Source organism: Struthio camelus, chromosome 16, assembly GCF_040807025.1.
Source record: "Struthio camelus isolate bStrCam1 chromosome 16, bStrCam1.hap1, whole genome shotgun sequence".
Classification (NCBI taxonomy): domain Eukaryota; kingdom Metazoa; phylum Chordata; class Aves; order Struthioniformes; family Struthionidae; genus Struthio; species Struthio camelus.
In genome coordinates, this window is record NC_090957.1 from 17,337,395 (window position 1) to 17,359,018 (window position 21,624).

General features: G+C 66.1%; 2 protein-coding genes across 5 annotated transcripts in view; one reads left to right on the top strand and one right to left on the bottom strand.

Annotated features, from left to right (window-relative positions):
- The first annotated feature begins 2,946 nt into the window (after positions 1 to 2,946).
- The window catches only part of ABR (ABR activator of RhoGEF and GTPase), a 55,551-nt gene continuing 36,873 nt past the window's right edge, over positions 2,947 to 21,624 (top strand). The window contains exon 1 of one of the 4 annotated variants that reach the window (XM_068910631.1): positions 2,947 to 3,043. In XM_068910631.1, the coding sequence (XP_068766732.1) occupies positions 2,962 to 3,043 (82 nt within the window). In that variant the 5' untranslated portion in view covers positions 2,947 to 2,961. Of the gene's footprint in view, positions 3,044 to 7,790; positions 8,182 to 18,956; positions 19,020 to 19,804; positions 20,023 to 21,624 lie in introns of those variants that run through there. The other 3 variants (XM_068910630.1, XM_068910633.1, XM_068910632.1) reach the window with 3 other exon arrangements.
- BHLHA9 (basic helix-loop-helix family member a9) lies at positions 3,045 to 3,911 on the bottom strand. The gene has a single exon (XM_068910635.1). The coding sequence runs from the start codon at positions 3,810 to 3,812 to the stop codon at positions 3,045 to 3,047; it is 768 nt and encodes a 255-aa protein (XP_068766736.1). The 5' UTR covers positions 3,813 to 3,911.

Below are 21,624 nucleotides of genomic sequence, written 5' to 3' on the forward strand. Positions count from 1 at the left end.
CGCTGCGCGCGGCGCCGCCTCCGCCGGCTGCTGCCGCGATGCGCCGGGGCGGGGAGCGTGGGAAATCCGCCGTGTCCCCCCTCCAGGCGGGTCTCCCTGTCCCGCCCCACGGGCGCCGCTCTCCCCGGGGGCTGCCGGCAGGCCGCGAGCGGGTCCCACGGCGGCGGTATGTGAACGGCCTCCGCCGGGGCTCCCCCCCAGCCCCCGGGGAGGAGGGGGGTCCCCGGGCGGGGTGGGCACACGCAGCCCTGCTGCCCCCGGGCCCCTCCCGGCTGGAGGCCTTTGCTCGGGCAAGGTGGGGGACGGGGCACAGACCGGGCTGCAAAGCCCCTGTCACCGCCAGAGCAGGGCAAATCATGCAACCCCTGCCCGCGGCTTGGTCGTGCCAGGGCAGCATGTGGGGCGCAGGACAGCGTGTGGGTGCCTGGGGTGCCCTGGCTCCAGCTCCTCTGGGAAGTGAGGCCGGCAGCCCCGGGGACAGGCGGGATGTTGTGCTGAGCGGCCCCAGCCCTCGCAGGCAGTGGGTGTCCCTGAAGCTACCCTGGAGACCCTGGGGACAGGGAGACCAGATTGGTGACAAATAATTTGTCCCCATGTGCAAGGATCTGTAGGGAGAAAGGTGCTGGTGCCGGGGCGGGTTAGCCCTGTAAAGAAAATGACAGCATCCTTGGGAGCAAACACTGCTCCGCCCGGGTGAGCTGTGAGGGGCAGGGGCTGGGGGCAGGAGGGAGGGTTGTAGAAAGCCACAGAGCCTGGTTACGCTGCAAACATGGACGTTTTCCACCAGTCTGTAGCACGCTTCAGTTCCAAGTTTTCCCTCTCCCTACTCGGCGGGGATTTCGCAGGCAGGGAGTGCCATCTACCGGGGCGCATCCAGCACCTTCTGCTGCTCCCCGAGGTGCCCAGGGACCTGATGGCGGTGTGGCCTGGGCCCAGGCCTTATCCCCCCCACCCCAGTCCTGTCCCGGCATGGTGCTGCGGGGAGATCGGGGCTGCCCATCCGGGCCAGTCCCCGTCCTGCAGCCTCTGGACAGAAGTAGGACCTGTGTTTCATGAATGTGAACCTGAGAGCAGCAGGGCAGCTCTGTCAGGGGCTCAGGGCATCAGCTGGTGCTTTTTCCCCTCCTCCTGCCTCTCTGGCCATCAGTCTCCAGCCGTCTCACTTTGATTTACACCCGCGCTGCGGCTAAAACCTGGAGAGAGGGATTTGTGCCGGGGCAGGTCTGAGATACGTTCGGTTTTCACCCAAACCTTCTTTACATCTTAGCATCCCCGGGCTCAGCCTCCCGGCACGGTTAGTGCTGGCAGCGCAGAGCAGGGGCACGCGCTGGGCTGGGCGCGGGGGAGCCTCACCGCCGCCGCCGAGCTGCCCGGAGCAAGGATGCTGTGCGGGGAGGCAGGATTCCTCAGTGGCAATAGCTGCAGGCCCTCTCCTGGAAAGGGGAACATCTGTTGGAGATTGAAGCCAAGATATCTCAGCTGTCAGCACTTTAAGCAGCCTCTTTAGCTAAGCAAAGAGCTCTCTCTCCTGGCTGCTACTAGCTTGCCGCCGCTGGGCTCGTATCCCAGCTCCCTGTCCCCCTCCCGGGCTGAAGAAGGAGCCTGGTTCCTGCCAGGAACAGGCGAGCAGGGGGCTGGGCTAGCTGTTTCAATGGAAACCTGCGTGGGCCCACCCCTGGCAGGGAAAGAGCTAAAACCAGCTCCTGAATGTGAGCCAGAGCCTGGAGATGGGGTCAGGAGGCTGGCTGAGCTCGGTGGGGGCCCGTCCCCCCGGCACTGCTCGCTTCAAGCGCTGTGACTGGTGCTGTCCGGAAACCTCCCAGCTTGCATGCGTGTGGGTCAGGCCCTGCCTAAACTCCAGCAGGGATTTCAGTCTGCTCAGCCTGGAGCAGAGGGGAGACCCCTGAGCTAGCCTGAGCCGCTTGAGCACGAGGAAGGGGCCAGAGGAGACTGTCTCGTAAAACTGAGCGTTCCCAGGCAGGCTTGGGGTGGGAGGACAGTCCTGCCGCCGAGACCTGGTCAGCTGGTGACAATGTGACCACCCTGCTGTCTGTGTGGATTACTATGTGGTATGACTACCCAGTCACTGTGTCCGAAGCGCTCATCCCCGAGCCGGCTGCTGGGGTAAGCCAGGCTGCCGTGGCTTCCCGTGGCTCCGGGGGGATGAGCCGTGGGTTAACCCTGCCCTGGCTCTGGGGCCAGACGGGCTGAGGTTTGTGTTATTACCTCGGTGGTGCCATGCTTTCCCCATGGTGCCCCAGAGCCAGTGGCAGAAGGAAGTGCCACTCAACCTACCTAAAGTTGCCCAAATCCGGCATTTCTGTGGTCCAAGCTCCCTCAGAGGAAAGTCTCCAGAAGAGGGCAGCGCCTTGCTCTCGACCCCATCCTCGCTGCCCCTTCGGACTGGCCAGGAGCATGTTGTTGCCCTGTCCCTCGAGAGCTGCTTTGCAATGACCGGGAGGAGACATGGCTTTTATGAGAGCAGACATCTGGACCGGGCTTGCAAAGTTGCCCCAGGCACAAATATGCACCAATGGGCTTAGCATTAAAAGCACAACTGAGTTCACCTTTCCCAGCTCCTGCTTCCCTAATTCATCGGCTGGAGCCGGAGCTACCATCCAGCCGGGGGGCACAGCGTGACTCCCGTGGACCATCTGTCCCCCTCATATACATTAAGAGTCAGTGCCCTGATGCTGGGTTTTCAAGTCATGTTTTCTCACAAAGCAAGTAAGAGAGAATAAATAACTGACAGATTGCAGAAATGAAACCTTACAGCAAAGAAACGCAGGGCTGCAGCTTCTTCTAGGGGAAAACCAGTGCTTCCCGCTTCCCCTGGCTCTCGGTTTTCTGGCAGAGCAGAGAGCCGCGGCTGGGCAGTGACAGGGTCCTGGTCGGAGTGTCCCGTGCTCCCGGCCTGCCGGCGTCGCGGCCGCGCTCTGCATCCCGCCCGGGCTCGCTCTCATGCAAAAGTCCCTTCCCGCTCCCCGCTGGTCGGGCGGCCGCGTTACCTTGCCCGCACCGTCTCTGCTTCCCGGCCCTGCAGGTCAGTGGATGGGGAGGCGCTGCTGGTGTCCCGAGCGCTGGAAATACCCCAGCTGCCAGGACAAGGGGCCGGCCAGAGGATCGCGGAGGTTGTCGGCGTACTTCTGCTGGCGGGCGGCTCGGAGGCCGAGGTGGGGGCTCCCGCCGGAGTAGTAAGCGGGGCTGGGGACGGAGCGATCCTCCTCCGGGCTCTCGTAGCGCGGCGGCAGAGGCTCGGGGGGATACACGGCGTACAGCGGGGACGGCGGGCAGGGCTGGAGGCCGGCAGCGTCCGCGTAGCCGGGCCCCCAGGAGAGCGGGAAGAGCTGGCGGCGGCCGTCCTTCGCGCCCTGCGCCGGCCCCCCGGCCCGGCCGCGGCACTCGGAGTGGGCGCAGGGCCCGCAGCGAGCGGCGCCGTGCAGGGACATGGACAGAGCCGCGATCCTGTTGATGGCTCTCCGGAGGGTGGCGATTTTGGAAAGCCGCTTGCCGCTGAGGTCGTGTTTGAGGGCCAGCCGCAGGGCGTTGAAGGCTTGGTTGTAGTCCAGGATCCTCTTGCGCTCTCTGACGTTGGCAGCCATCCTCCTGGCCTTGGAACGCACCGGTCTGCTCCTCTTCCTCACCTTCATCTCCTCGGCGCGCCCCAGGCAGGCGGCTGCGTCCTGCCCCGTGGGGACCCAGAGGTCCTGCCCGCAGCGTGTCTGGGGCGCAGCCCCCCCGTCCAGCTCCTCTCCCGAGCTGTCGGGCTCCGTCGGTCGCGCGGCGCCTTTCCCCACGGCTGTGCCGGCCATGGCTGCGGGGACGGGAGCGGCGCTGCTGCCCTGCTGCCTCCGCCAGGTCCGCGAGACACTCCCCCGGGGCGACACGGCCGCCTCTAAAACCCCACCGCCCCGCGTCACGTGGCGCCCTTGCCCGACCCTTTAGTACCTGCCTCCAGGTATGCGGCGCCGGGGAGCGGCACGGGGCCGCCCCTGCTCGTCCCCCCTCGGCCGCTCTGCCCTCTCCTCGGCCAGGCAGGTTGGCGTCGGGCCTGGGCACCCCTGGGCTTTATGAAGTGCCTGCTGGGGCATCTCAGCCCTAGCCGGCTGCTCGGGCCTTGTTCCTACATGTTCGCTAGTGTCAGTGCGTTGCTAGTATCATCCCACTTCCCAGGCAGGGAAACTGAGGCACAGAGTAAGGAGGTTGCTGGGGAAAGTGGCAAAGTCTCGTGCCTGGGCCTGGGAGGAGGCAAAAAAGCTCGTGCCCGGGTGCGCGGCTGGCCGAGGCGGTGCAGCCTGGGAGGACGGGGGCTCCCTGCCTGCCCTCGCCCGCCCCGCACGGTCCCTTACAGCCGTCGCTTTGCTTCTCCCTCTGCGAGCTGAGCCTCTCCCATCCCACCAGCCCGGGACAGCCAGGAGCCCTGGGCGCTGGGATCGGGTCTGCAGCGCCGAGCGAGCGTTGGGACCGGGAGCGAGAGGCAGCGCGCGCCGCCAGGCGGCCTCCCGCTGCGTCCCGGTGAGCCGGGAGCGTCGGCGGGCACCGGGCAGGAGCAGCCCCCCCGGCCCGGCGCGAGGGCGCAGGGCAGGAATGCGCGGGGCTCGGCACGCCTCTGCCCTGCGGAGCAGGAAGCAGCAGCCGCGCAGGGGGCCGGGGATAAAAGAGCTAAAGTGCTACCTGCCTGCAGAGCCTTCCTGTCCCCCAGCGCAGCGCGGGCCGGGCCCGGGGGCAGAGCTGCCTGGGCTGGCGCTGCCGGGCCTGCCCGGCCTTTACTGGCGCTGGCGGGAAACGGATGCTCAAAGCCGCTCCTTGTTCCCCGCAGCTCCAAGCCGCCGCGGCAAAGGAGGGATTTGCAGGCACGAGAGCAGCCGGGCAGCGCGGGGCCACCGGGAGGGCCAGGACCCCTTGCCCTGCACGGCGTGGGGCGGCGCCACGTGTCCCACGGTGTCACTGGAGCCCCCGGTCCTTCGGCACCGAGCGTTTTGGCCCTGGCTGGCCCCTAGTGGGTTTATCGCCTCCTCCTTAGGTGGCTTGATAAACTTCCATCGAGCAAATTACCCATCGCTCTGCCCTTTGCCCATCATTTCATTAGCGAGCAGTTGTTAAATGCCTAAATGTGCAAGGAGTGATGGTTTGAAAAACGGCCCAGGAGTCATGCTGACAAATTGTTGGGGTTCGCGGTGCGAAAGCAGAGCCCCAGGAGGCCATGCCCCCCTTTCATCCACCCGTCCTTATCTGATCGTCTCCGATCGAGTTTGATCAATAGCCACAATTAGCGGGAGGCGATTTGTCTATTACCCTTCTCCTCTGGTCGCTCTTTGAAGTTGGGGCTAATTTAGGTGCCGGTGCTCCAGGAACCCAATAAATCAGGAGCCAGCGGCCTCGGGGAGCGGGGAGGACGAGGCAGCCCGACTTCAAAAGGAGGTGCAGCTTGCACATATTTCTGAGCGCTCACCTGCGCTCGCCACGGCCCTCTTGCTCTCCTCGAGGGCCTTCTGGCAGGTCAGTCCCGCGCTGCCCAGGAGCGGACACTGCCCTGGCCCGCTGACCTGGCCAGCGAGCTCATCTCAGGGACAAAGGCTCTTTGGGGTGATTCAATGCCAGCAGGACGTGCTGCGATGGTGGCCCGCTGGGCCTGCTTGCCGAAATGCTGGTGGAGACCTGGCTGAGCAGGACAGACCCCTGCCAGGGGGACGTGTGTGCTGGTGGGGCAGGTCCTGCCGCGCAGCACGGAGCAGCCGAGCGGGGTGCGGAGCCGCGTCCTGCCCGGGCGACGGCAGCGCGGGGCAGAGCCCGCCGCCCCTCCTGCCCTGCCCGTGCCCGCTGCGGAGCCGCGCGCGGGGCTCCCGGCGTCGCGGCTCGGGGCGACCGGGGCTGCAGGAATCCAGCAGCGGAGGGGGAGGCCAGACTATAAATCACGGGGCATCGGATGCCACCCGCTGCCTGTAATTAGCGCATCCCGCTGGGCCGTCCCCACCTCGTCCTGGGCGCTTCCTACCGACGTGCCCATTATGGGGTGGGCAGGCCAGGAGCAAGGCCCCCCCGGGCCTGCTCCGTCAGCCCCCCTGATTTATGGCCGCGTGCTGGAGAGATTTATGGGCTGAGCCAGGGAGCCAGAAACGCGTTGTGAGGCTCTGCCGGGCCTGTCTGCCTGACGGATGATGAAAGAGCTGTAATTATCTGTCGCCACGCATAAATCAGGCCGCTCGGCGCCCCCCCCCCCCGCTCCTCTCCAGCCTCCACGAAGGGGTTCGCCCGCGGGGACGCTCCTCCCCGCCAGCCCGCGTCCTGCGCGATGCGGGCCGCTTCCTGTCCTCACCTGGGCAGCAGCGTCACGTTTTTCACCGGTCCCACATCCAAAATGCCTGTCTCAGGAGTCTGGCTCGTCACCCCTAACCGCACCGCTGAGGCAGGATTGCAGCTCCCGCAAACGGCCCTGGACCGGCCACCCCCCCCCATTACCCCACACCCCCAAACCGCCGCGGTGCCAGAGGGGGGAGAGCTGGGCATCCAGGGGTACAGCCCTACCTGGGAACACCACGCCGGAGACGAAATCCGCGGGGGCTGGCGCGGGGGCAGCCCAGGTGGCCTCCCGCCCCGGCAGCGTGCCAGCACCCTCCGGCCTCCCGGCGGAGGCTGCACCGGGAGGCAGGGCTGCGCCGGAGGCAGCCCGCGGCGGGGAAGCTCTCGCTGGTGCCTGGCCGGGCGCCCGCCAGCCCAGCCGGGGGTTGGTGTGAGCGGAGGATTATGCCCACTCACGTGCCTGACACCCAGCTCCGGGCCACTCCGGGCGGAGGGGAAGGAGGAGGTGGCTGTTGCGACACTGCCGGGGCTCTGGAGGGGGTAAATAAATTGGGTGCTTTGTCCCTGCTGGGACACGGCCGGGTGGCACAAAGGACGCTTGTGTGTCACCCACGCGGCACCAGAGGGAGCAGGAGAAGGAGCTCCCCGGGGCCCCGCTGCCCGGAGGCTTGTGCAGCCCCGGGGCCCCTGGCCCAGCGCTGGGGGGGGCCCCCAGGGCCGCCCAGCCGGGCGCGAGCCCCAGGGCCCCGTGTGGCCCAGCGGGAAGTGCTGGCCATGCCCAGGGCGAGGGGCTAGAAAGCCGCCGTCCTGCGGCGGGGGACTCTCGCTGGCCCCCGTGGGCATCAGACTGCGCCTTGGCCAAGGGTTCAAGTGACGTGCTGGGGAGACACGATAGCCCGAGCGCCGGGCCTGGAGCCTCCTGGGTGCTTCCCGCCGGGACAATCCCACCCAGCGCGGGATGGGAGCGAAGTGCGCTCGCCCGGCTCCGAGCATGGCAGCGGGGAGCCGGGCGCCGGGGCAGGCGGGGGCAGCGCGGGGCGCAGGACGGGGTGCGCGCTGCTGGCGGGACCGGAGCCACCCTGCGTCTTCGAGGCTGGTTGGAGCCTGGCGCGGCTGCCGCTTTCTCGCGGAGCGTGGGATTGTTTGTGTCATTAGCTGTCGCTTCGTTAACTGCTCAGCCGCTGCCAGCACCAGACACTTCCCCGCTGCTCAGCATCCTCCCTGCCCACGTCCTGCCGCTCCTCCGGTGCCCGCGGAGGCTCCGAGGTGGGCACGGCGGGAGGGGGGGGGGGGATATAAAACCGTGCGGGCCGAGCAGGATCGCGAGGGTGTTTAAAGATCCCGTTGCGGCTCATCGGCCTGCTCCCTGCCGGCAAGCCGCGGCGGCGGCGGCGCTCCCCGCCCCGTCGGGGCCGGGCCCGGGGCGGTGCCGGGGGCCGACGTCAGGCCCCGGGGCGGGGGCGGAAGGCGGCGGGGAAAGTTGGGGCCGGTGGCGGGCCGAGCGGCGGCGGGGCATGGCGGAGGCGGAGGCGGCGGAGGCGCGGGCCGACTTCGCCCGGCACTGGCAGGCCGAGTTCCCGGGGGAGCCGGCGCCGCGCATGGAGCTGGGCTCGGTGCGGGCCATGGAGCGGGAGCTGGAGCGCTGCCGCCGCCACCTGCGCCGCCTGCAGCGCGCCCTGGCCGAGGAGCGCTTCAAGGTGCTCTACCTGGAGGCGGCGCTGGCCCGCGCCCCGCCGCCCCCCGCCCGCCCCCCGCTGCCGCTGCCGCGCCGCCGCCCGCCGCCCGCCGCCCCCCCGCCGCCGCCGCCGCCGCCGCCCGCCGCCAGCTCGCCCGAGGCCGCCAGCGACGGCAGCTCCGACCCGGAGGACGCGTCCTCGGCAGGTGGGTGCCCCGCGCGCCCCCCTTTTCCCCCCCCGCCGCACGGCCGAGGCCGTCCCCAGCCCTTCTGCCGTCCCTGTCAAACGGACAAGGCCGCCTCGCGCCCCTGCGTTGTCCCCGTCCCACCAGCAAAGCCACTCGACACCCCTGCATTGTCCCCGTCCCTCCAGGAAGGCCACCTCGCACTCCTGCATTGTCCCCGTCCCTCCAGCAAGGCCACCCCGGGTCCCTTGTGTTGTCCCCGTCCCACCAGCAAGGCCACCCTGGATCCCTTGCGTTGTGCCCATTCCATCACCGAGGCCATCCCATGCCCCTGTGTTGTCCCTGTCCCACCAGCAAGGCCACTCCACACCCCTGCATTGTCCCTGTCCCACTGGCAAGGCTGCCCCGGGTCCCTTGTGTTGTCCCCGTTCCATCACCGAGGCCATCCCATGCCCCTGTGTTGTCCCTGTCCCACCAGCAAGGCCATCCCATGCCCCTGTGTTGTCCCTGTCCCACCAGCAAGGCCACTCCACACCCCTGCATTGTCCCTGTCCCACTGGCAAGGCTGCCCCGGGTCCCTTGCGTTGTCCCCGTTCCATCACTGAGGCCATCCCATGCCCCTGCGTTGTCCCTGTCCCACCGGCAAGGCTGCCCCGGGTCCCTTGTGTTGTCCCCGTTCCATCACCAAGGCCACCCCACGCCTCTGTGTTGTCCCCATCCCTCCAGCAAGGCCACCTCCTGCCCCATGCTGTCCCTGCACCACCGCAGCCTGCCCCAGCGCCGGGTGGGTGAGGGACGGCGGCTGGCCCCGCGCGGCCAGCTCTTGGCGACGGCCCGCGTGCAGCCAGGGCCTCTGGCCCTGGAGCCACCTCTGTCTGCGACTGGGGCGCTGCATGAAGGTCACCTCCTCCGGGAGCGACCTGGCCACGGGGACGCCTCTGCTGGGGTGACGGGAGGTGCTGGGGCCGCTGCGTCCCGCTGGGCTCGGGACGACGCTGTTTCGCCAGCGACTGGATGTTTCGTGGCACTGGAGGCGCAGCCAGCGAGCGCTGTCGCCTGTCACGCTGTCCTACTTCCAGCGGCCTGGAAGTTGTTATTGCGTCATCTCACACGCTTTAGTCCTGGTTCAAACTTAGTCCTGACAGCGAGAGAATGTCACTTTTTATGTAGCTAGTTCTGCAGCTGCCTTGAATTAATTTTGTTGTTGCTTGATTGTTTTGGGGGGGGGGGGGGGCGGTTCTTTCCGTTGCTATATTGTGCTTTTTTAAGATTGCCCCGGCAGCAAGTACTCTACTGTAGGAACGTGCTTATTGCTTAGCATAATTTATATTCATTGCATTAGTCTGCAGAGCCGGAGAAGAGCTCAGCTTCTGCTTCGCATCCCCGAGCTGCCTGTCAGTGCCGCTTCCACAGCGCGTGGCCATCGCTGCCGGCGTCAGGTCTCCGTGACGTGCCGGGGCCGGGGGCGCGCGCGGCTCTGCGTCGCTGGCCGCCGGTCCCCGGCGAGCAGCCGGCCCCGGAGCGCGGCCGTGGGCCCTTCTCCAGCTCCCCAGCGCTTGCGGTTTTGGAGAGCCGCTCCGCGGGCCGGGGCGAGGTCCGAGCGCGTCAAAGCGGCCGAGTGCCGCCTGTGGCGACACATTCTTATTTGCGGTTAAATCCCGTCTTTTATTTTTATCTCAGTGATGTTCCTGAACGTTTCCAAATAGTCGCGATTGTGCAGTGCTGCTCTCAAGCTGGCAGACGGGTGCATAGATTTTGTTCGAGGGACTTTCCTGGAGCGTAGCGTAAGAAATAACTTTCCTGGCCTCCGAGGGTGCCAGCGTCGTATTGCGGAGGGGTCCCCTGCCCTGGCCTGCCCGAAACTCAGCCCTCTGCAGCCTGCTGGGCTGAGACTTTCCAGCCAGACCTCGGAAGCCAACTTGTATCTGCTGTGGTTAAACGCGGCCTTTGCCTCCTCTTCCTCCTCCCCCGAGAGCGACTCCGGTGGCCTTGCCGCGGTCGGCGCGCTCGTCCGCCTTGCACACGGGAGGTGACACCCCGCGGCCGGGCGCGCGGGGCCGCGGGAACGTCAGCCGGTCGCGGGGTGCCGAGCTCGTCCCGAGCCTTCCCGTAGCGTCGGCGCTCCTCTTCGTCGCGTGTTGTAAGAAAGCCCCTGCGCGCAGACGGCGCTGCGCACGCTGACGTTTAAAGGCAGCATTTGCGGCTACAATAAAGTGCACGTGGCCGTTGCCTGGATCCTCCTTTTTACTTACAGGTGGTTAATCTAGTGGTCCCGGTTGTTGTTTCTCACTTCTCCTTATTTTTTGTATGTTGTTACAATTCCTGCTCCTGCTGTTGGGCTCTGCAGGCCGCTGGGTGCGATTTGTAGCTCAGTTAATGCCGGTCTGGCCTGGGATCGCTCGGTATTTCAGCGCCGAGCTCGGGGCTCGGTAGCGCTCCGCTAGCCCGAGCGGAGCGCGTGCGGCAGCCGGGTGCGCGGTCCTGGCACCCGAGGTCACGCCTGGGCCGGCTCACCCGCGCTGAGAAAGCGCGAGTGCCAGCAGGCAGATGGCTAAAACGAAGCGGGGAGAGGACAGAAATTCCCTTCGCCTTGGCCGTCACCTGTGCTCGTGGCGAGCTCCCCAGCTGGCCTTTGCAGCTGAGCATGCGCGGTGCCGCGCGGCTGTGCCGGGCCGCCGTCGGCAGCGCTACCGGCTCGGCTGCTGCCGTCGGCCTCTGACACCTCCCTTTTGCTGCGGCTATCTGAAAGCACGAATCTGGACCAAAACGCTGGCACGGTGGGTGCTGCCGTGCCTGGAGGCGGGGGATCTCCGCGGGGAGGGGGAGCGCGAGCTGCTGCGATGAAGGGTCTGATGCTGCAGCTCGAAAGCGGTCGCTCCGCCGTAACCGTCCTCGCCTCCGCGCAAGCGTGGCGCGAGAAGGGGGGGAGCTCGGCGAGGAGGGGTGACCTTGGCCTAGGAGAGGGACGTGGTGACGCACCAAGGGAGACGCTCTGCACCCGGTGCTCCCGCCGAGGTGGAACGACCTCGGTGTTTGGTTTCCCTGCTTTGCCCTCGGGAGGCTTCGGAGACGGCCGGCTTTACCCCGAAGCTGCTCTGCCACTTGCACTTTGCAAACTGCCCTGCTGTTGGACTCGAGGGCGCCGTCCCCTTCCCCCTGCCCTGCACAGCACCCTGCGCCCGGGCACCCGCGGCGGGTGGCAGCGGTGGCAGGACTCTGTGCGTGCGGGCTGTGTCAGAAAGAAGTTCCCGAGCCCTCTGTTTAGCTGGAATTATGGTTTCTGTCCTGGGTCCGCACGTCGGAGAGCTGGCGAGCATGGAAACGCGGTGGCTTTGGGAAACCTGCCTGCGCCACAATGCTCCAGGTCCCCGCGGCGTCCCCCGCCGGCTCCTGCCCCCGGATAGCAGCTGGCGGCTGTGTGTGCCGTTACGCTTCCCGGTGCCGAGCGCGGGGGGTCCAGCTAGCCGCACAGTGTGGTTTGAGCAAAAGTAGTGGTGGTTCCTGTTAGTCCGTCCTTGCTTTCAGCTAGTCCATCCTTCTGGCTGAGGGATTTGCCAGGATTCGGTACCATGGAAGTGGCACTTCTGTGTGTCCCCGGGCGAGCTCCTGCACGGCCTTGAGTGCTGGAGGCTCGGCTCTGTCCCGCTGTCCTGAGTCACCCTTGGACCCTGCTGAGTCCTCGTCCTTTCCTCGTAAAATCCCCAAAAGCCCAAACAAAAGGAGGACAGAAAATAGTGAGCAAAGTCCTAAGTGTATCTCAAGGCATCTCCTCTGGCTGGGGTAATCGCAGTGTGCGAAAGGTGACGGATCCTGCGGAGTGAAGTGTTTTATTGTCAAGTTGCTTCCTTCTCTGTGCACCCATATCTCCATCTTTCAAGCAAGGAAGGGATCTTGGAGTTGGTCTGTGGATGGGAGTTCTCGCTCCGGGAAGGCCCACCTGCAAAATTTATGTCTTCACTTTTTTTTTTTAATTTTAGCTTAATAATATTTCCCAACTGTTGGAAAAGCACTTGTTTGGTTCTGAACGCCCTGAAAGTTCCCCTTCTGGGGGGTGAAGGACACGGAGAGCTGCAGCAGTTACTTGTACACGCTTAGGACCTCTGAACCGTCTCCATCTGCTCCGAGGCCCGGCGGGCTTTCGGGAGGTGTCTCAAGAAACCCCTCCACAGCCACCCGATGCTAACTGCGTCGGGCCGCCCTCGCTGGCGAGCGGCACGGCCGGCGACGGGCTGCGAGGGCAGAAGGGTTGCAGTGGGGGCAGGCTGGCACTGTTAAAAAGCGAAAAAAACAAACGGTGAATAAATGCAAAAGTGCATGAGGTTAAAAGTCTTCGAGCAGAGCGGTTCCGGCTTCATGGCTTTTAAATGAAAGCGGTAAGTGCTGGTTATTGGAGTAACTTCCCTGTGTCAGCCCAGGAGCGGAGGAGCTGTTTGTAAAGGAGTGAAAAGAGCAAGAGCAAAACCTGCAGTCGGCTCCGCGGGTGCCGGGGGTTTCTGCTCCGGGCAGAGCCGTGAGACACCCGGGGATCTGCTGGATACAGAAACGCCTCTCACGGGAGCGACGGACCCTCCGGCGCCCCGGGGACGCAGAGCAGGACGGGCGCGCGAGGGAAGGGGTCCCTGGCCCCGCCACACGTATGCGGTCCCCGGGAGCGGGGAGGTATCTGCGTTTCCCTGCAGAGGTTTTTCCCCCAGTGCTCAGGGCAGAGGAGATGCTGAGCTGCCCCGGGCCGAACTGCGTTGCTCTGGGAGGGAGGAAAGGCCTGGCCGGGGCTGTGGGGCTGCCTCCATCCTTCCCCTGGTGCCCCTCTTTCCGGGGCCGCGTTCCTGTTGGTAAGCTAAGGAGCTCCCTGAGCTCCGGCTGCCCCTGCGCCGTGGGAAGCCGTGCAGAAGGCCGGGCCGGGGATGGAGTTCCTCTTTCACAGCCGGCCCCTTCCCACCTCCGCTGCCGAGTCCTCGCGCCTGGGGAGCAGGTCGGAGCGGAGGCTGCAGCCGGGCCCCGTTGGCTTGGTGCGTCCAGCGCCGGCCGCTTTGGGTCTGTTGGCACCCGGGTGCTCTCCGCCGTCGGTACAAGCAGTGGCAGCCGGGCACAGCGTGGTTGTGCGATCTTGCAGGACGCACCAGAAACCCTCATTAGGTGGCTGGCTCGAGCCAGAAGTGCCCTCTGGGTCGTGAATGCATTTGCATTTAAGTCCTACTAGAGCCATGAAATCCAGGATTTGTTCCTGGAAAGATGCTCTGCAGCAGCAGGGTCTTTGTCAGGGCGATTCCTCCGACCGTCCTGTTCCACGGTTTTGTCTCCTCCTGGCTTGGCCCGTGGTGCTGCTGGTCGGGAGCCTGGAGGGTGAGACTGCTGCATCTTCTGCAGCTCCTTCCCCCGCCGCTGATAGGGCAATCCTCTTCCCCTGGGCTAGAGGGGGAGCCCGGTTTAGCCAGGGCAGTTCACTAAAATGCATGCGTAGCCAGGAAAATGGCACCTCTTCCTCCAGCTCGTGGCACCGCTGGGTTTGCCCTCCGGCTCGTGGCACCGCTGGGTTTGCCCTCGCGGCAGCTGCCGGGCTGGGGAACGACGGGGCTGTTGTGTGGGTGCAGCCGCCGAAGCAGCGCGTTGGGCAAGCGCAAATCTTGCTGCATCCCCTCCAAGAGCTCTCTGAAAATAGATTTAGCTTTTCCATCCCTAATCTCTTTATCAGTGTTTGCTAACGAGGGTAATTTGCATATGTAGATGAGGAGCAGTGATGCCTCATGGCTCCCTTGGATTTGATTCAGAAGCAGAGCGTGGACTGTGTCTCAGCTGAAATGCCGAGAAGAACGTTTGGGAGATCTGCTCCAAGATAACTTGCAGCCACAAAGTTCAGCAATTGTTAGATCTGGCAGATAGGGAGACATTTGTGCCCAGCACTGGGGCTTTCTTCCATGGGCTGTTCTAATTCTGTTACCACGAACCAACACCTCTTCCTTCTCCCTCCCAGATCCTGCAGCTTAAGGAAAACCTAGCCAAGTTTTTTTGGCAGCAGTGGCCACAGGATCTGAGCAGAAGAAGACTAGCCCGTGCTCTGCATCTGACAGATACAGGGGCAGTCTCCTATCTCTAGGAAGGCAGATGTGATGCTGGACAGATAGCCGGACCAGGCCTTAATCTGATTTTAGAGCTTTTTTCCTATGAGAAGTTGCCACCTTTCTTTCCTTCTGTCGATCTGTTGTTTTGAGAGGCCGAATGAGCAGGGCTGGTCCCCAGCACTGTTGCGCTGCGTTTTCCCTTTCCCTGCCTGGAAAGACCAGCTATTCCCGGGTGGAAATTGCGTCAGGGGAAGGTGTGAGCTGGCGGAGCGGGGACACGTGGGTGTCAGAGCATGGATCTGGCACGTCTCGGCAGCTCCGTGGTGACACCCCTGGGGATTTGCCTGCTCCTGCCTGCCTGGAGCTGGTGGCAGGGCACAGCAAGGAGTCGGCCCCTTGTTTGCGCTCTGCGGGAGCAAACAGCATGATGCGTGTGGGCCCTAAGTGCCATTTGCGCAGGAGACATGATCCTCTACCAGCAGCAGGTTCCTTGGGACTCCTCCATGGATGCGCTGATGTTTGTTTGTGCTGGCTCCGAACTAGTTGTCCCCATGGGGCTCGTTTCTGTGTTCCTAGCCCCTGCGGCAGGTTTTCCCCTGCCCAGACCGTCTCGCTGGGCTCCTCTGGAGGGACCTGGAGGAAAGGAGGTGCCAGCAGCTGCCCTGCGCCGTGGTCATCTCTGCCAGTCGCGGCACAGCTCGACTGCACGTGCCCCTGGGTGTGAGCAGAGTTTGGGGTCGGAGCAGCTCAGACCTTGGGGTTTCCATACTGCAGGAAACCAATATTGAGGGGGAAAAAGTGTAATTCTGAGGTGGACCAGCATGCTGAGCCCCGGCTCGCGCCTGCGGCCAGGTGATGGCTCTGGCACGGGTGATGGAGCGATTCGCAGCAGTGTAGGCTTCGCCTCCCCTGGTGCTGCCTGGCGGCTGCTCCCTAGCCCTTGCCCAAACGCTGCCCCTTGCCTGGTGCTCCCCAGCTCTCTTCCTCCCTGCTCTTCCCTCGGGAGAAACCCCCTATGCCCCCCGCCAGCGCAGGAGACACAGAGGCAGCTCCACCAGTGCCATGGCAGCGCTTGGCCCTGCGTGCCGGTTGCTGGCTGCTTGGGTGCCCCTTCCTGGGTGCTCTAACTCCAGGCCAGCTCCCGGCTCTGCCTGGCCTGGGCGAGCACCGAAGGTCACGTGGCCGTGGCTGAAGGAGCATCTTGCACAAGCATCTAGAAATAGAAATGCGTGGGCTGCCTGGCAGCGGCTGGACAGACGCCAAGGAGACAGTCAGACACCAGGCAGGCTGCACGGGGCCAGCGGGTGGCAAGGAGGGACCGGCCCATGCATGGGAGGTGGCCGGGCTCAGTTTTCGTCTCTCACCGCAAGGATGCTTCGGCTGGAGCGAGCGGCGTTGGGTGTGGAGCAGCTGGGGATGTTTGAGGATGGGGTTCCCAGCATCTCGCCGTGGCCTTATCTGCATTGCCATCTGCCACAGGGTGACGGGTGCCTGCAGATGTCTTGCTGTCCCTCGCGTCCTCGTGCCAACTCGTATTGCAGCTGCTGCCTGCGGGCTGCCTTTCCCTGGCCTCTTCCCCTCTCTCTGCAGCCCTTTGCTCGGTGCCAGAGCCGCGCTGGAGCCGCGCGCCTGCCCAGGGCATCGCTGCCCGTCCTGAGTGCAGGGTGCGGTGGAGAGCTGCACGTGCGCCACCCCCAGCCCTGGGGTGAGGCGGGTTAGCTGCTTAGCAGGTGCTTTTTTGCAAAGGTGAAAGGAGCATGAAAACCAAAGCAAGCAGTGTAAAGCACAGGGCGGTGTGGTTTGGTGGAGCTGTTTTGCCCAGGCTGTGCAAAGGCACCTACCTGCCTGTTTGCTGCCAGGTTACGCGTGCTGGGCTATGGCATGGGGATGGCTCTGGTTTGGGCACCATGGTGCATTTCTCCTTAGTTGGCCCGGCCTGGCTTCAGGGACCTAACCTGCCCTGGTCGTCTCAGCCCATGTCACTGGCAGGGCCCGCTGAGCAGTGTCACCCCGTGGGCACCCGGTGGAGACACTCCCTGGCAGGGTCTGCCTGGGGGGCAGCCAGCACGCGGCCGCCCATGGGTGCTGGCATGGGCGACTCCTCGCCCGAACGCTCAGCTTGCGTTGGATTAAACGGGAAGAAGCACGAAGGGGGTTCGCCGTGCCGTGGAGGGGCTGGTGGCCGGGCCGGGAGCAGCTGGGGAGCGGGCAGGCCTTGGAGGGGAGCCTGTGAAACCCAACCGCGGCAGTGCGAGGCAGCCCGCTGCAGGCGGCCTGGGGGAGCACGTGTGGGCAGGCAGCCCGCAGCGCCTGGGCGCGCGTGATGTCCCTGCTAGGGTCAGGCCAGCTCGGCCCGACGGCAGCGGTGGTGCTCTTGGAGCAGCGTCGGGGACGCCGTGCGCCCGCTGGCGCTGTGCTTGGGTGGCTCCTGCCTGGGGCTCACGCCGAGCCGCCCATCTCTCCTGGTCGCGGCTTTGGTTGTGCCGCGAGCGTTTGCTCACCGGTAGCTGCTCCCCGAATCCATGAGCTGTTTCCACGTGGTGGTTAAACAGCTCCTGACCCTGCACGGACCGGAGCTGGGTGTTCCCCCAGCGCCCACTCCGGGCTGGTGTCATCGCTGTCTCTAACCGACCCACGGCCAAGCTGTTACGTCCCACCCGGGACTTCCGGGCCCCCACGCTCTGGGCACGTCTGCTGCAGACGCCTGCCTGCGCCCTTGCTGTAGGGCCTGGGGGCAGCGGGGCCGTGCCCCCTTTCCTGCCCCCCCCCCCCGGGGCAGCGGGGGCACTCAAGGATAGCTCAGGGGTTTGCATTGGGGTGGTTTTTGGGGTCCCCCGAAGCTAGGCAGGCAGGCACGGGGCTCCCTTGCGCTCTGGGTGATGTGGCTGCGCGAGACGGGTGATGGAGACCTGCAGTGCAATGCAAACTGCCATCCCCGGAGGGGGACTGAAAGCTGCCTGCTGTCCCCAATGCGCTGAAGCTCGCGATGCCGGGCCGGGAGTGGGGCCAGCCTGGCAGGCCAGGGGTGCTCCTTCCCACAGCACCTCGCCGAACAGCGCTGCGGGCACCGTTTGCAGCAATGCCGGAGCCGGCGAGACCGCAGGGGCTGTGCTGCGTGCTGATGCACGGCGCTTTCGGGGAGGTAGGGAGAGATGCACCTTGTGCTGCCGGGCCGACGCTGCCGCTCACGCGCCCGCCGAAGCGCAAGAGCGGTGCGGTTTCCTGCCAGGGCCGGGGCGGACGTGCATGCTTGGCGGAACCGCTGTCCCCAGCCTAGGAGCGCGGCGCTCGCTGCGCGGGCTGCCAGTGCTGCTGAGGGCCTGGCGCTCGCTGCACTTGTGCACGAGCTCTCAGCCCCGCTCGCCGGGGTGCTGCCAGCCTGGCACAGCACCCGTCTCCATCCCTGCCCTCGGCTCTGTGCAGTGACGGGTGCTGCTCGGTGCTTTCTGTTCCCCCGTCCCCAAAACAGCTTGAGAGCAGGCTGGGGCAGAGGCCGGCGACTTGGCGCCCCGACCCCTGCGCCTTTGGAGATGAGGCTGCGCGGCGGCCGCCCTCCCGGCGCAGCCATGCGCCTGGCCGCAGCCCCGCCGAACCGCGGCGCCCGCTCCGCGGGACACCCTTGGTTTTGCGTGGGTGTCGGGTGCAGGTGGTGGGGACCCCGGTGACGGCAGCTCCCGGGTGCTTTGAGGGGACTGCCGGAGCGCGGGAAGGTTTGGGTTTAAAGGATGGGGGTGACCCTTTGGGACCGGTGTGCGAGCGAGGCCGGAAGGGTTGCGTTTCTGAGCCGTGCTGGGCAACGGGAGCCTGGCCAGGAGCAAAGGGGACCTGGGGAAGGAGAGCGGCAGACCCGGGCCGCCGTGCCGGAGGGCTGCGCAGCCTGCCGCGGCGCTGCCGCCCGGCAGCCGCCCTTCGGGCAGGGCTGGCGCCTTTGAGCGCCGCTGTGTGCCGCGTGCCGCCGAAGGCGAGGAGAGCGCAGCGGTTCCCGGAGGGCTCAGCGCGGTCGGCAGCGCCGGTCGGACGCGAGCATCCCTCTCCGCTCCTTCGGCTGCTCCTCCGTGCAGAATAACCCCAGGCGGAGAGGAGGGCAGGGGGTGGCAGGACTGGTTCAAAGGGGCATGTTCCTCTGGGGCTGCACTGGGACAAGGGACGCTTTGGTGGCGGCAGCCCTCTGTGCCCTGCAGCCCCGAGGCCAGGGGATGGGCGCGTCGGTTGCGCGGCTCCTGCCCTGGGGACTCGGCGGTGGCCGGCGCCAGGGCAGGGCCGGGGAGGCAGGAGCGGCCGCTCGGCTCCCTGCAATCCCCCGGGAGCGGGGCGCGCGAGGAGTGGGGAACGGCGGCTCCCTGCCCGCCGTGCAGGGCTGCACCTTGCGCTGGTGACTCATCGCTGGCTGATTCAGAGCCGGCGGGTGGTGGCCGCGCTGCGGGGCTCCTGGGGAGGCAGGGCTGAGCCTCGGTGCCAGGCTGCGTCCGGACCCAGGACTCCCTGGCGTTGCCTTGCTCCCCCGAAACGCGTCGGCCAGGGGTGCAGCATTGCCTTTGGGCATCGCGAGACCCGGAGGATCAGCAGTGGCAGCGCCTCGGCGCTGTCCCGCTCAGGCTTTCCAGGCATGGCCGTCGCCGATGCCACCCGCGCCCTGGCGCTTCACGCTCGAGTGGCTCCTCCTTCCCCACGCGCCCGGCAGAGCGTTATCCCTCCCGCGCGTTTCCCATCTGGTCCCAGCGGCGGCCGAGGCCGCGGGCAGGATGCGGCCGCGGGCGCCGGATCGGGATGCTGCCCGCTCCTCCGGGACGGGCGGCGCTGGTACGAGCTGCAGGAGGGCAGTCTCTGCGCTTGGACGCTCGGCTGGCGCTCTGACATATTGGGGTTGACGACTCCGGTGCTTTGGATTCCCTTTGGCTACATGCGGACGGGGAGGGCGGTTTAACCCCCGCCTGCCGGGGCCGCTCGCTGCCTTCCCCAGCCCCCCGGAGCCCTGCGCGTGGGGCAAAGGGAGCGCCCGGCGCCCGGCCAGCAGGCGCTCTGCCCTGGCCCGTGACGTGGCAGGAGTTGCCGGTGACCGAGATGCCGCCCTGGGTTGCAGGGGTGGCTCCCTGGGACCGGCGATAGTCCCGTGCCTCTTTTCCGTGGCGCCGATGCCTCTGCGCCGCCGGGGGATCCTGGGTGCCTCCTGCGGCCGCCGGAGCCAGGCGAGGAGCGGGGCGAGGAGGAGTCTGCTGCCTTCATCGATAACCTATCGCACCTCTGGCGAGGAGCTGGCGATGCTTCGCTGGGGAGGGGGCACAGCCTGGCATCCCCCCCCGTGGCGGGGAGGGGACAACGCCAAGGTCACCGGGTGGCAGCGGCAGAGCCGGCGACCCCCTTGGCCCCACCGCTCTCGCTGCCCGGCTGGGGCTGTGGGGGAGCCGCCGTGCCGGTGCCCGGCGCCTGCCACCGTCCCCTCCCTTCCCTCCCCCGGTCCCCAGACACCTGCCGGGGCTTGGCGTGGCTGCGTGCGGGGGACGCTGGGCTCGGCTCCCCCCCGGCGAGGCAGAGGCGGGAGGCGGGACACGCTGCCATCGCCACCTCCTTCGCCGGGCGCCCCTGGCAGAAAAGCGGCGGCGCGGCCGGGCAGGCAGCCGTGCCCGGCGCTCCCGAGCAGCGGCGGCCGCCGGGCCTGCCGCCCCCCGCCTCCCGCCCTCGCCGCCTTTGTTGTGAGATGAGAGCCGGCTGGCGGGGCTGAGAGCCGGCGCAGCCCTGCCGAGCATGGAGCCGCTGAGCCACCGCGGCCTGCCGCGGCTCTCCTGGATCGACACCCTCTACAGCAGTACGTGTGCTGGGCAGGGGGGCCGGGAGGGCGGCGGGTCCCCCCTACCTGTTGTGTAACGCTGCGTCGCGCCGCGGGAAGGATGCTGCGCCGGAGATCCCAGCTCGCGCCCTAGGACCACAGGCTGAGCCGCACTGCGGGCGGGGGGCAGGCGGTGGGGGGTGCTGGCAGGGGACCCGGAGTCGGCTGTAGGGCAGCACGAGCTGGGGTCAGTTCGGGCACCCCCTGGGCCTGGGGGAGCTCCTCCGTGGGGCTGCACCAGCAGGACGGTGATGGTGGCCCTGGCACGGTGGGGCTCACTGGGGCTGGGGCCGGAGCAGGCTGACAGCTCGATCTGCCCGTGGAGGTCCCTGGGGACGTGGGCACTTTCTCCCCCGGGTCCCATCCCTGCCTCTCTGTGGCCTTGGGAGGTCTCCTCTCCCGCTGTTCTCCAGCAGTGATTGTAGCCGCGAGCTCCGAGACGCTGTGCTGAAGATGCTGTGGAAATGCAGTCCTGTGGGGTCGGTATCCAAGGACTGGCAGCCGGCAGGGCTGGGGGATCCTGCAGCAGCATGTCTGTGCAGGCTGTGTGCGATTCCCAGCCCCACGGCTGGGCAGACCCGGACCTGGTGCGGGAGGAGCGTTCCCTGGAGCAATCCTGGTCCCACGGCAGCCGGGGGGACCCAGGGCAGACTGGCTGTCTTGCAGACAGCCAAGGGAGCCTGGGACACAGCTAGGAGATGGGGGGGCTCAGCTGCTGGCTCTCTGTTGATTCTGGGGGACTGCTGAGCTGTGTGGCCACACAGGTGGGTAATTTTGGGAGTCTGAATTCCCCTTAAGATGTTTGCTCTGAAGCTGTTGAGTTCAGAGCCTGGTGTTTGTGGAGGTCTGGATCAGTAGGGCAGTGAGGTTTGATGCAAGCGTGTAGGATGGTAAGATGGGATTCCAGAGAACAGGAGGAACCATTCTCCCTGCATGCATTTAGCATCTGCTCGCCTTGAACCTGGGGCGAGTGGGAGTGGAGGCCGTGGAAGCAGTTGGAGAACACATTGAGCAAGGCTGAGAGTGAGAGCAGGCTGAGCCCCCCCCCAGAGTTTTGCAGCCTGAAGCCTGCAACAGACACCCGCAGCTGGAGACTGCTTCCAAAATCGTCAGTCCCAATGTCTTGCTTATGGTTGTGCTGGCAGCTGGAACAGAGCCTGGAAGCCGCATCCAGACCTAGCGTTCATGGGCTCCTTCCCAGCAGTTGCATCTCTATGAACCAAGCTGGCTGAGAATAGAGGCCCAAGGGAGACTACTCAACATGTAAATATTTCCTAGGATATTTGGCAGGGTCTGGCCTTCATCACGTAAGTGAAGGCAATGGTGGACCGAGGTGTCAGGATCTCTGTGCAGCTGTGAGAAGGGGCTTCCAAGCAGCCAAACTGTTTTCTGTAGCCTGGTCAGACCTGTACGGTGCACACCACCCCTGCAAGGAGGCTGGCAAGCCATGGTGCCTCACTGTGCTTGGAGAGGAACTTTGCAGAAGGGCTGTGTCTCTGGAGAGCGCACGATGCCTTTTTGTGCTGCTGTCTCCTCCTCCACCTGCCTGGGGCGACCTATGCTTTAATGGAAGAAAGGCCT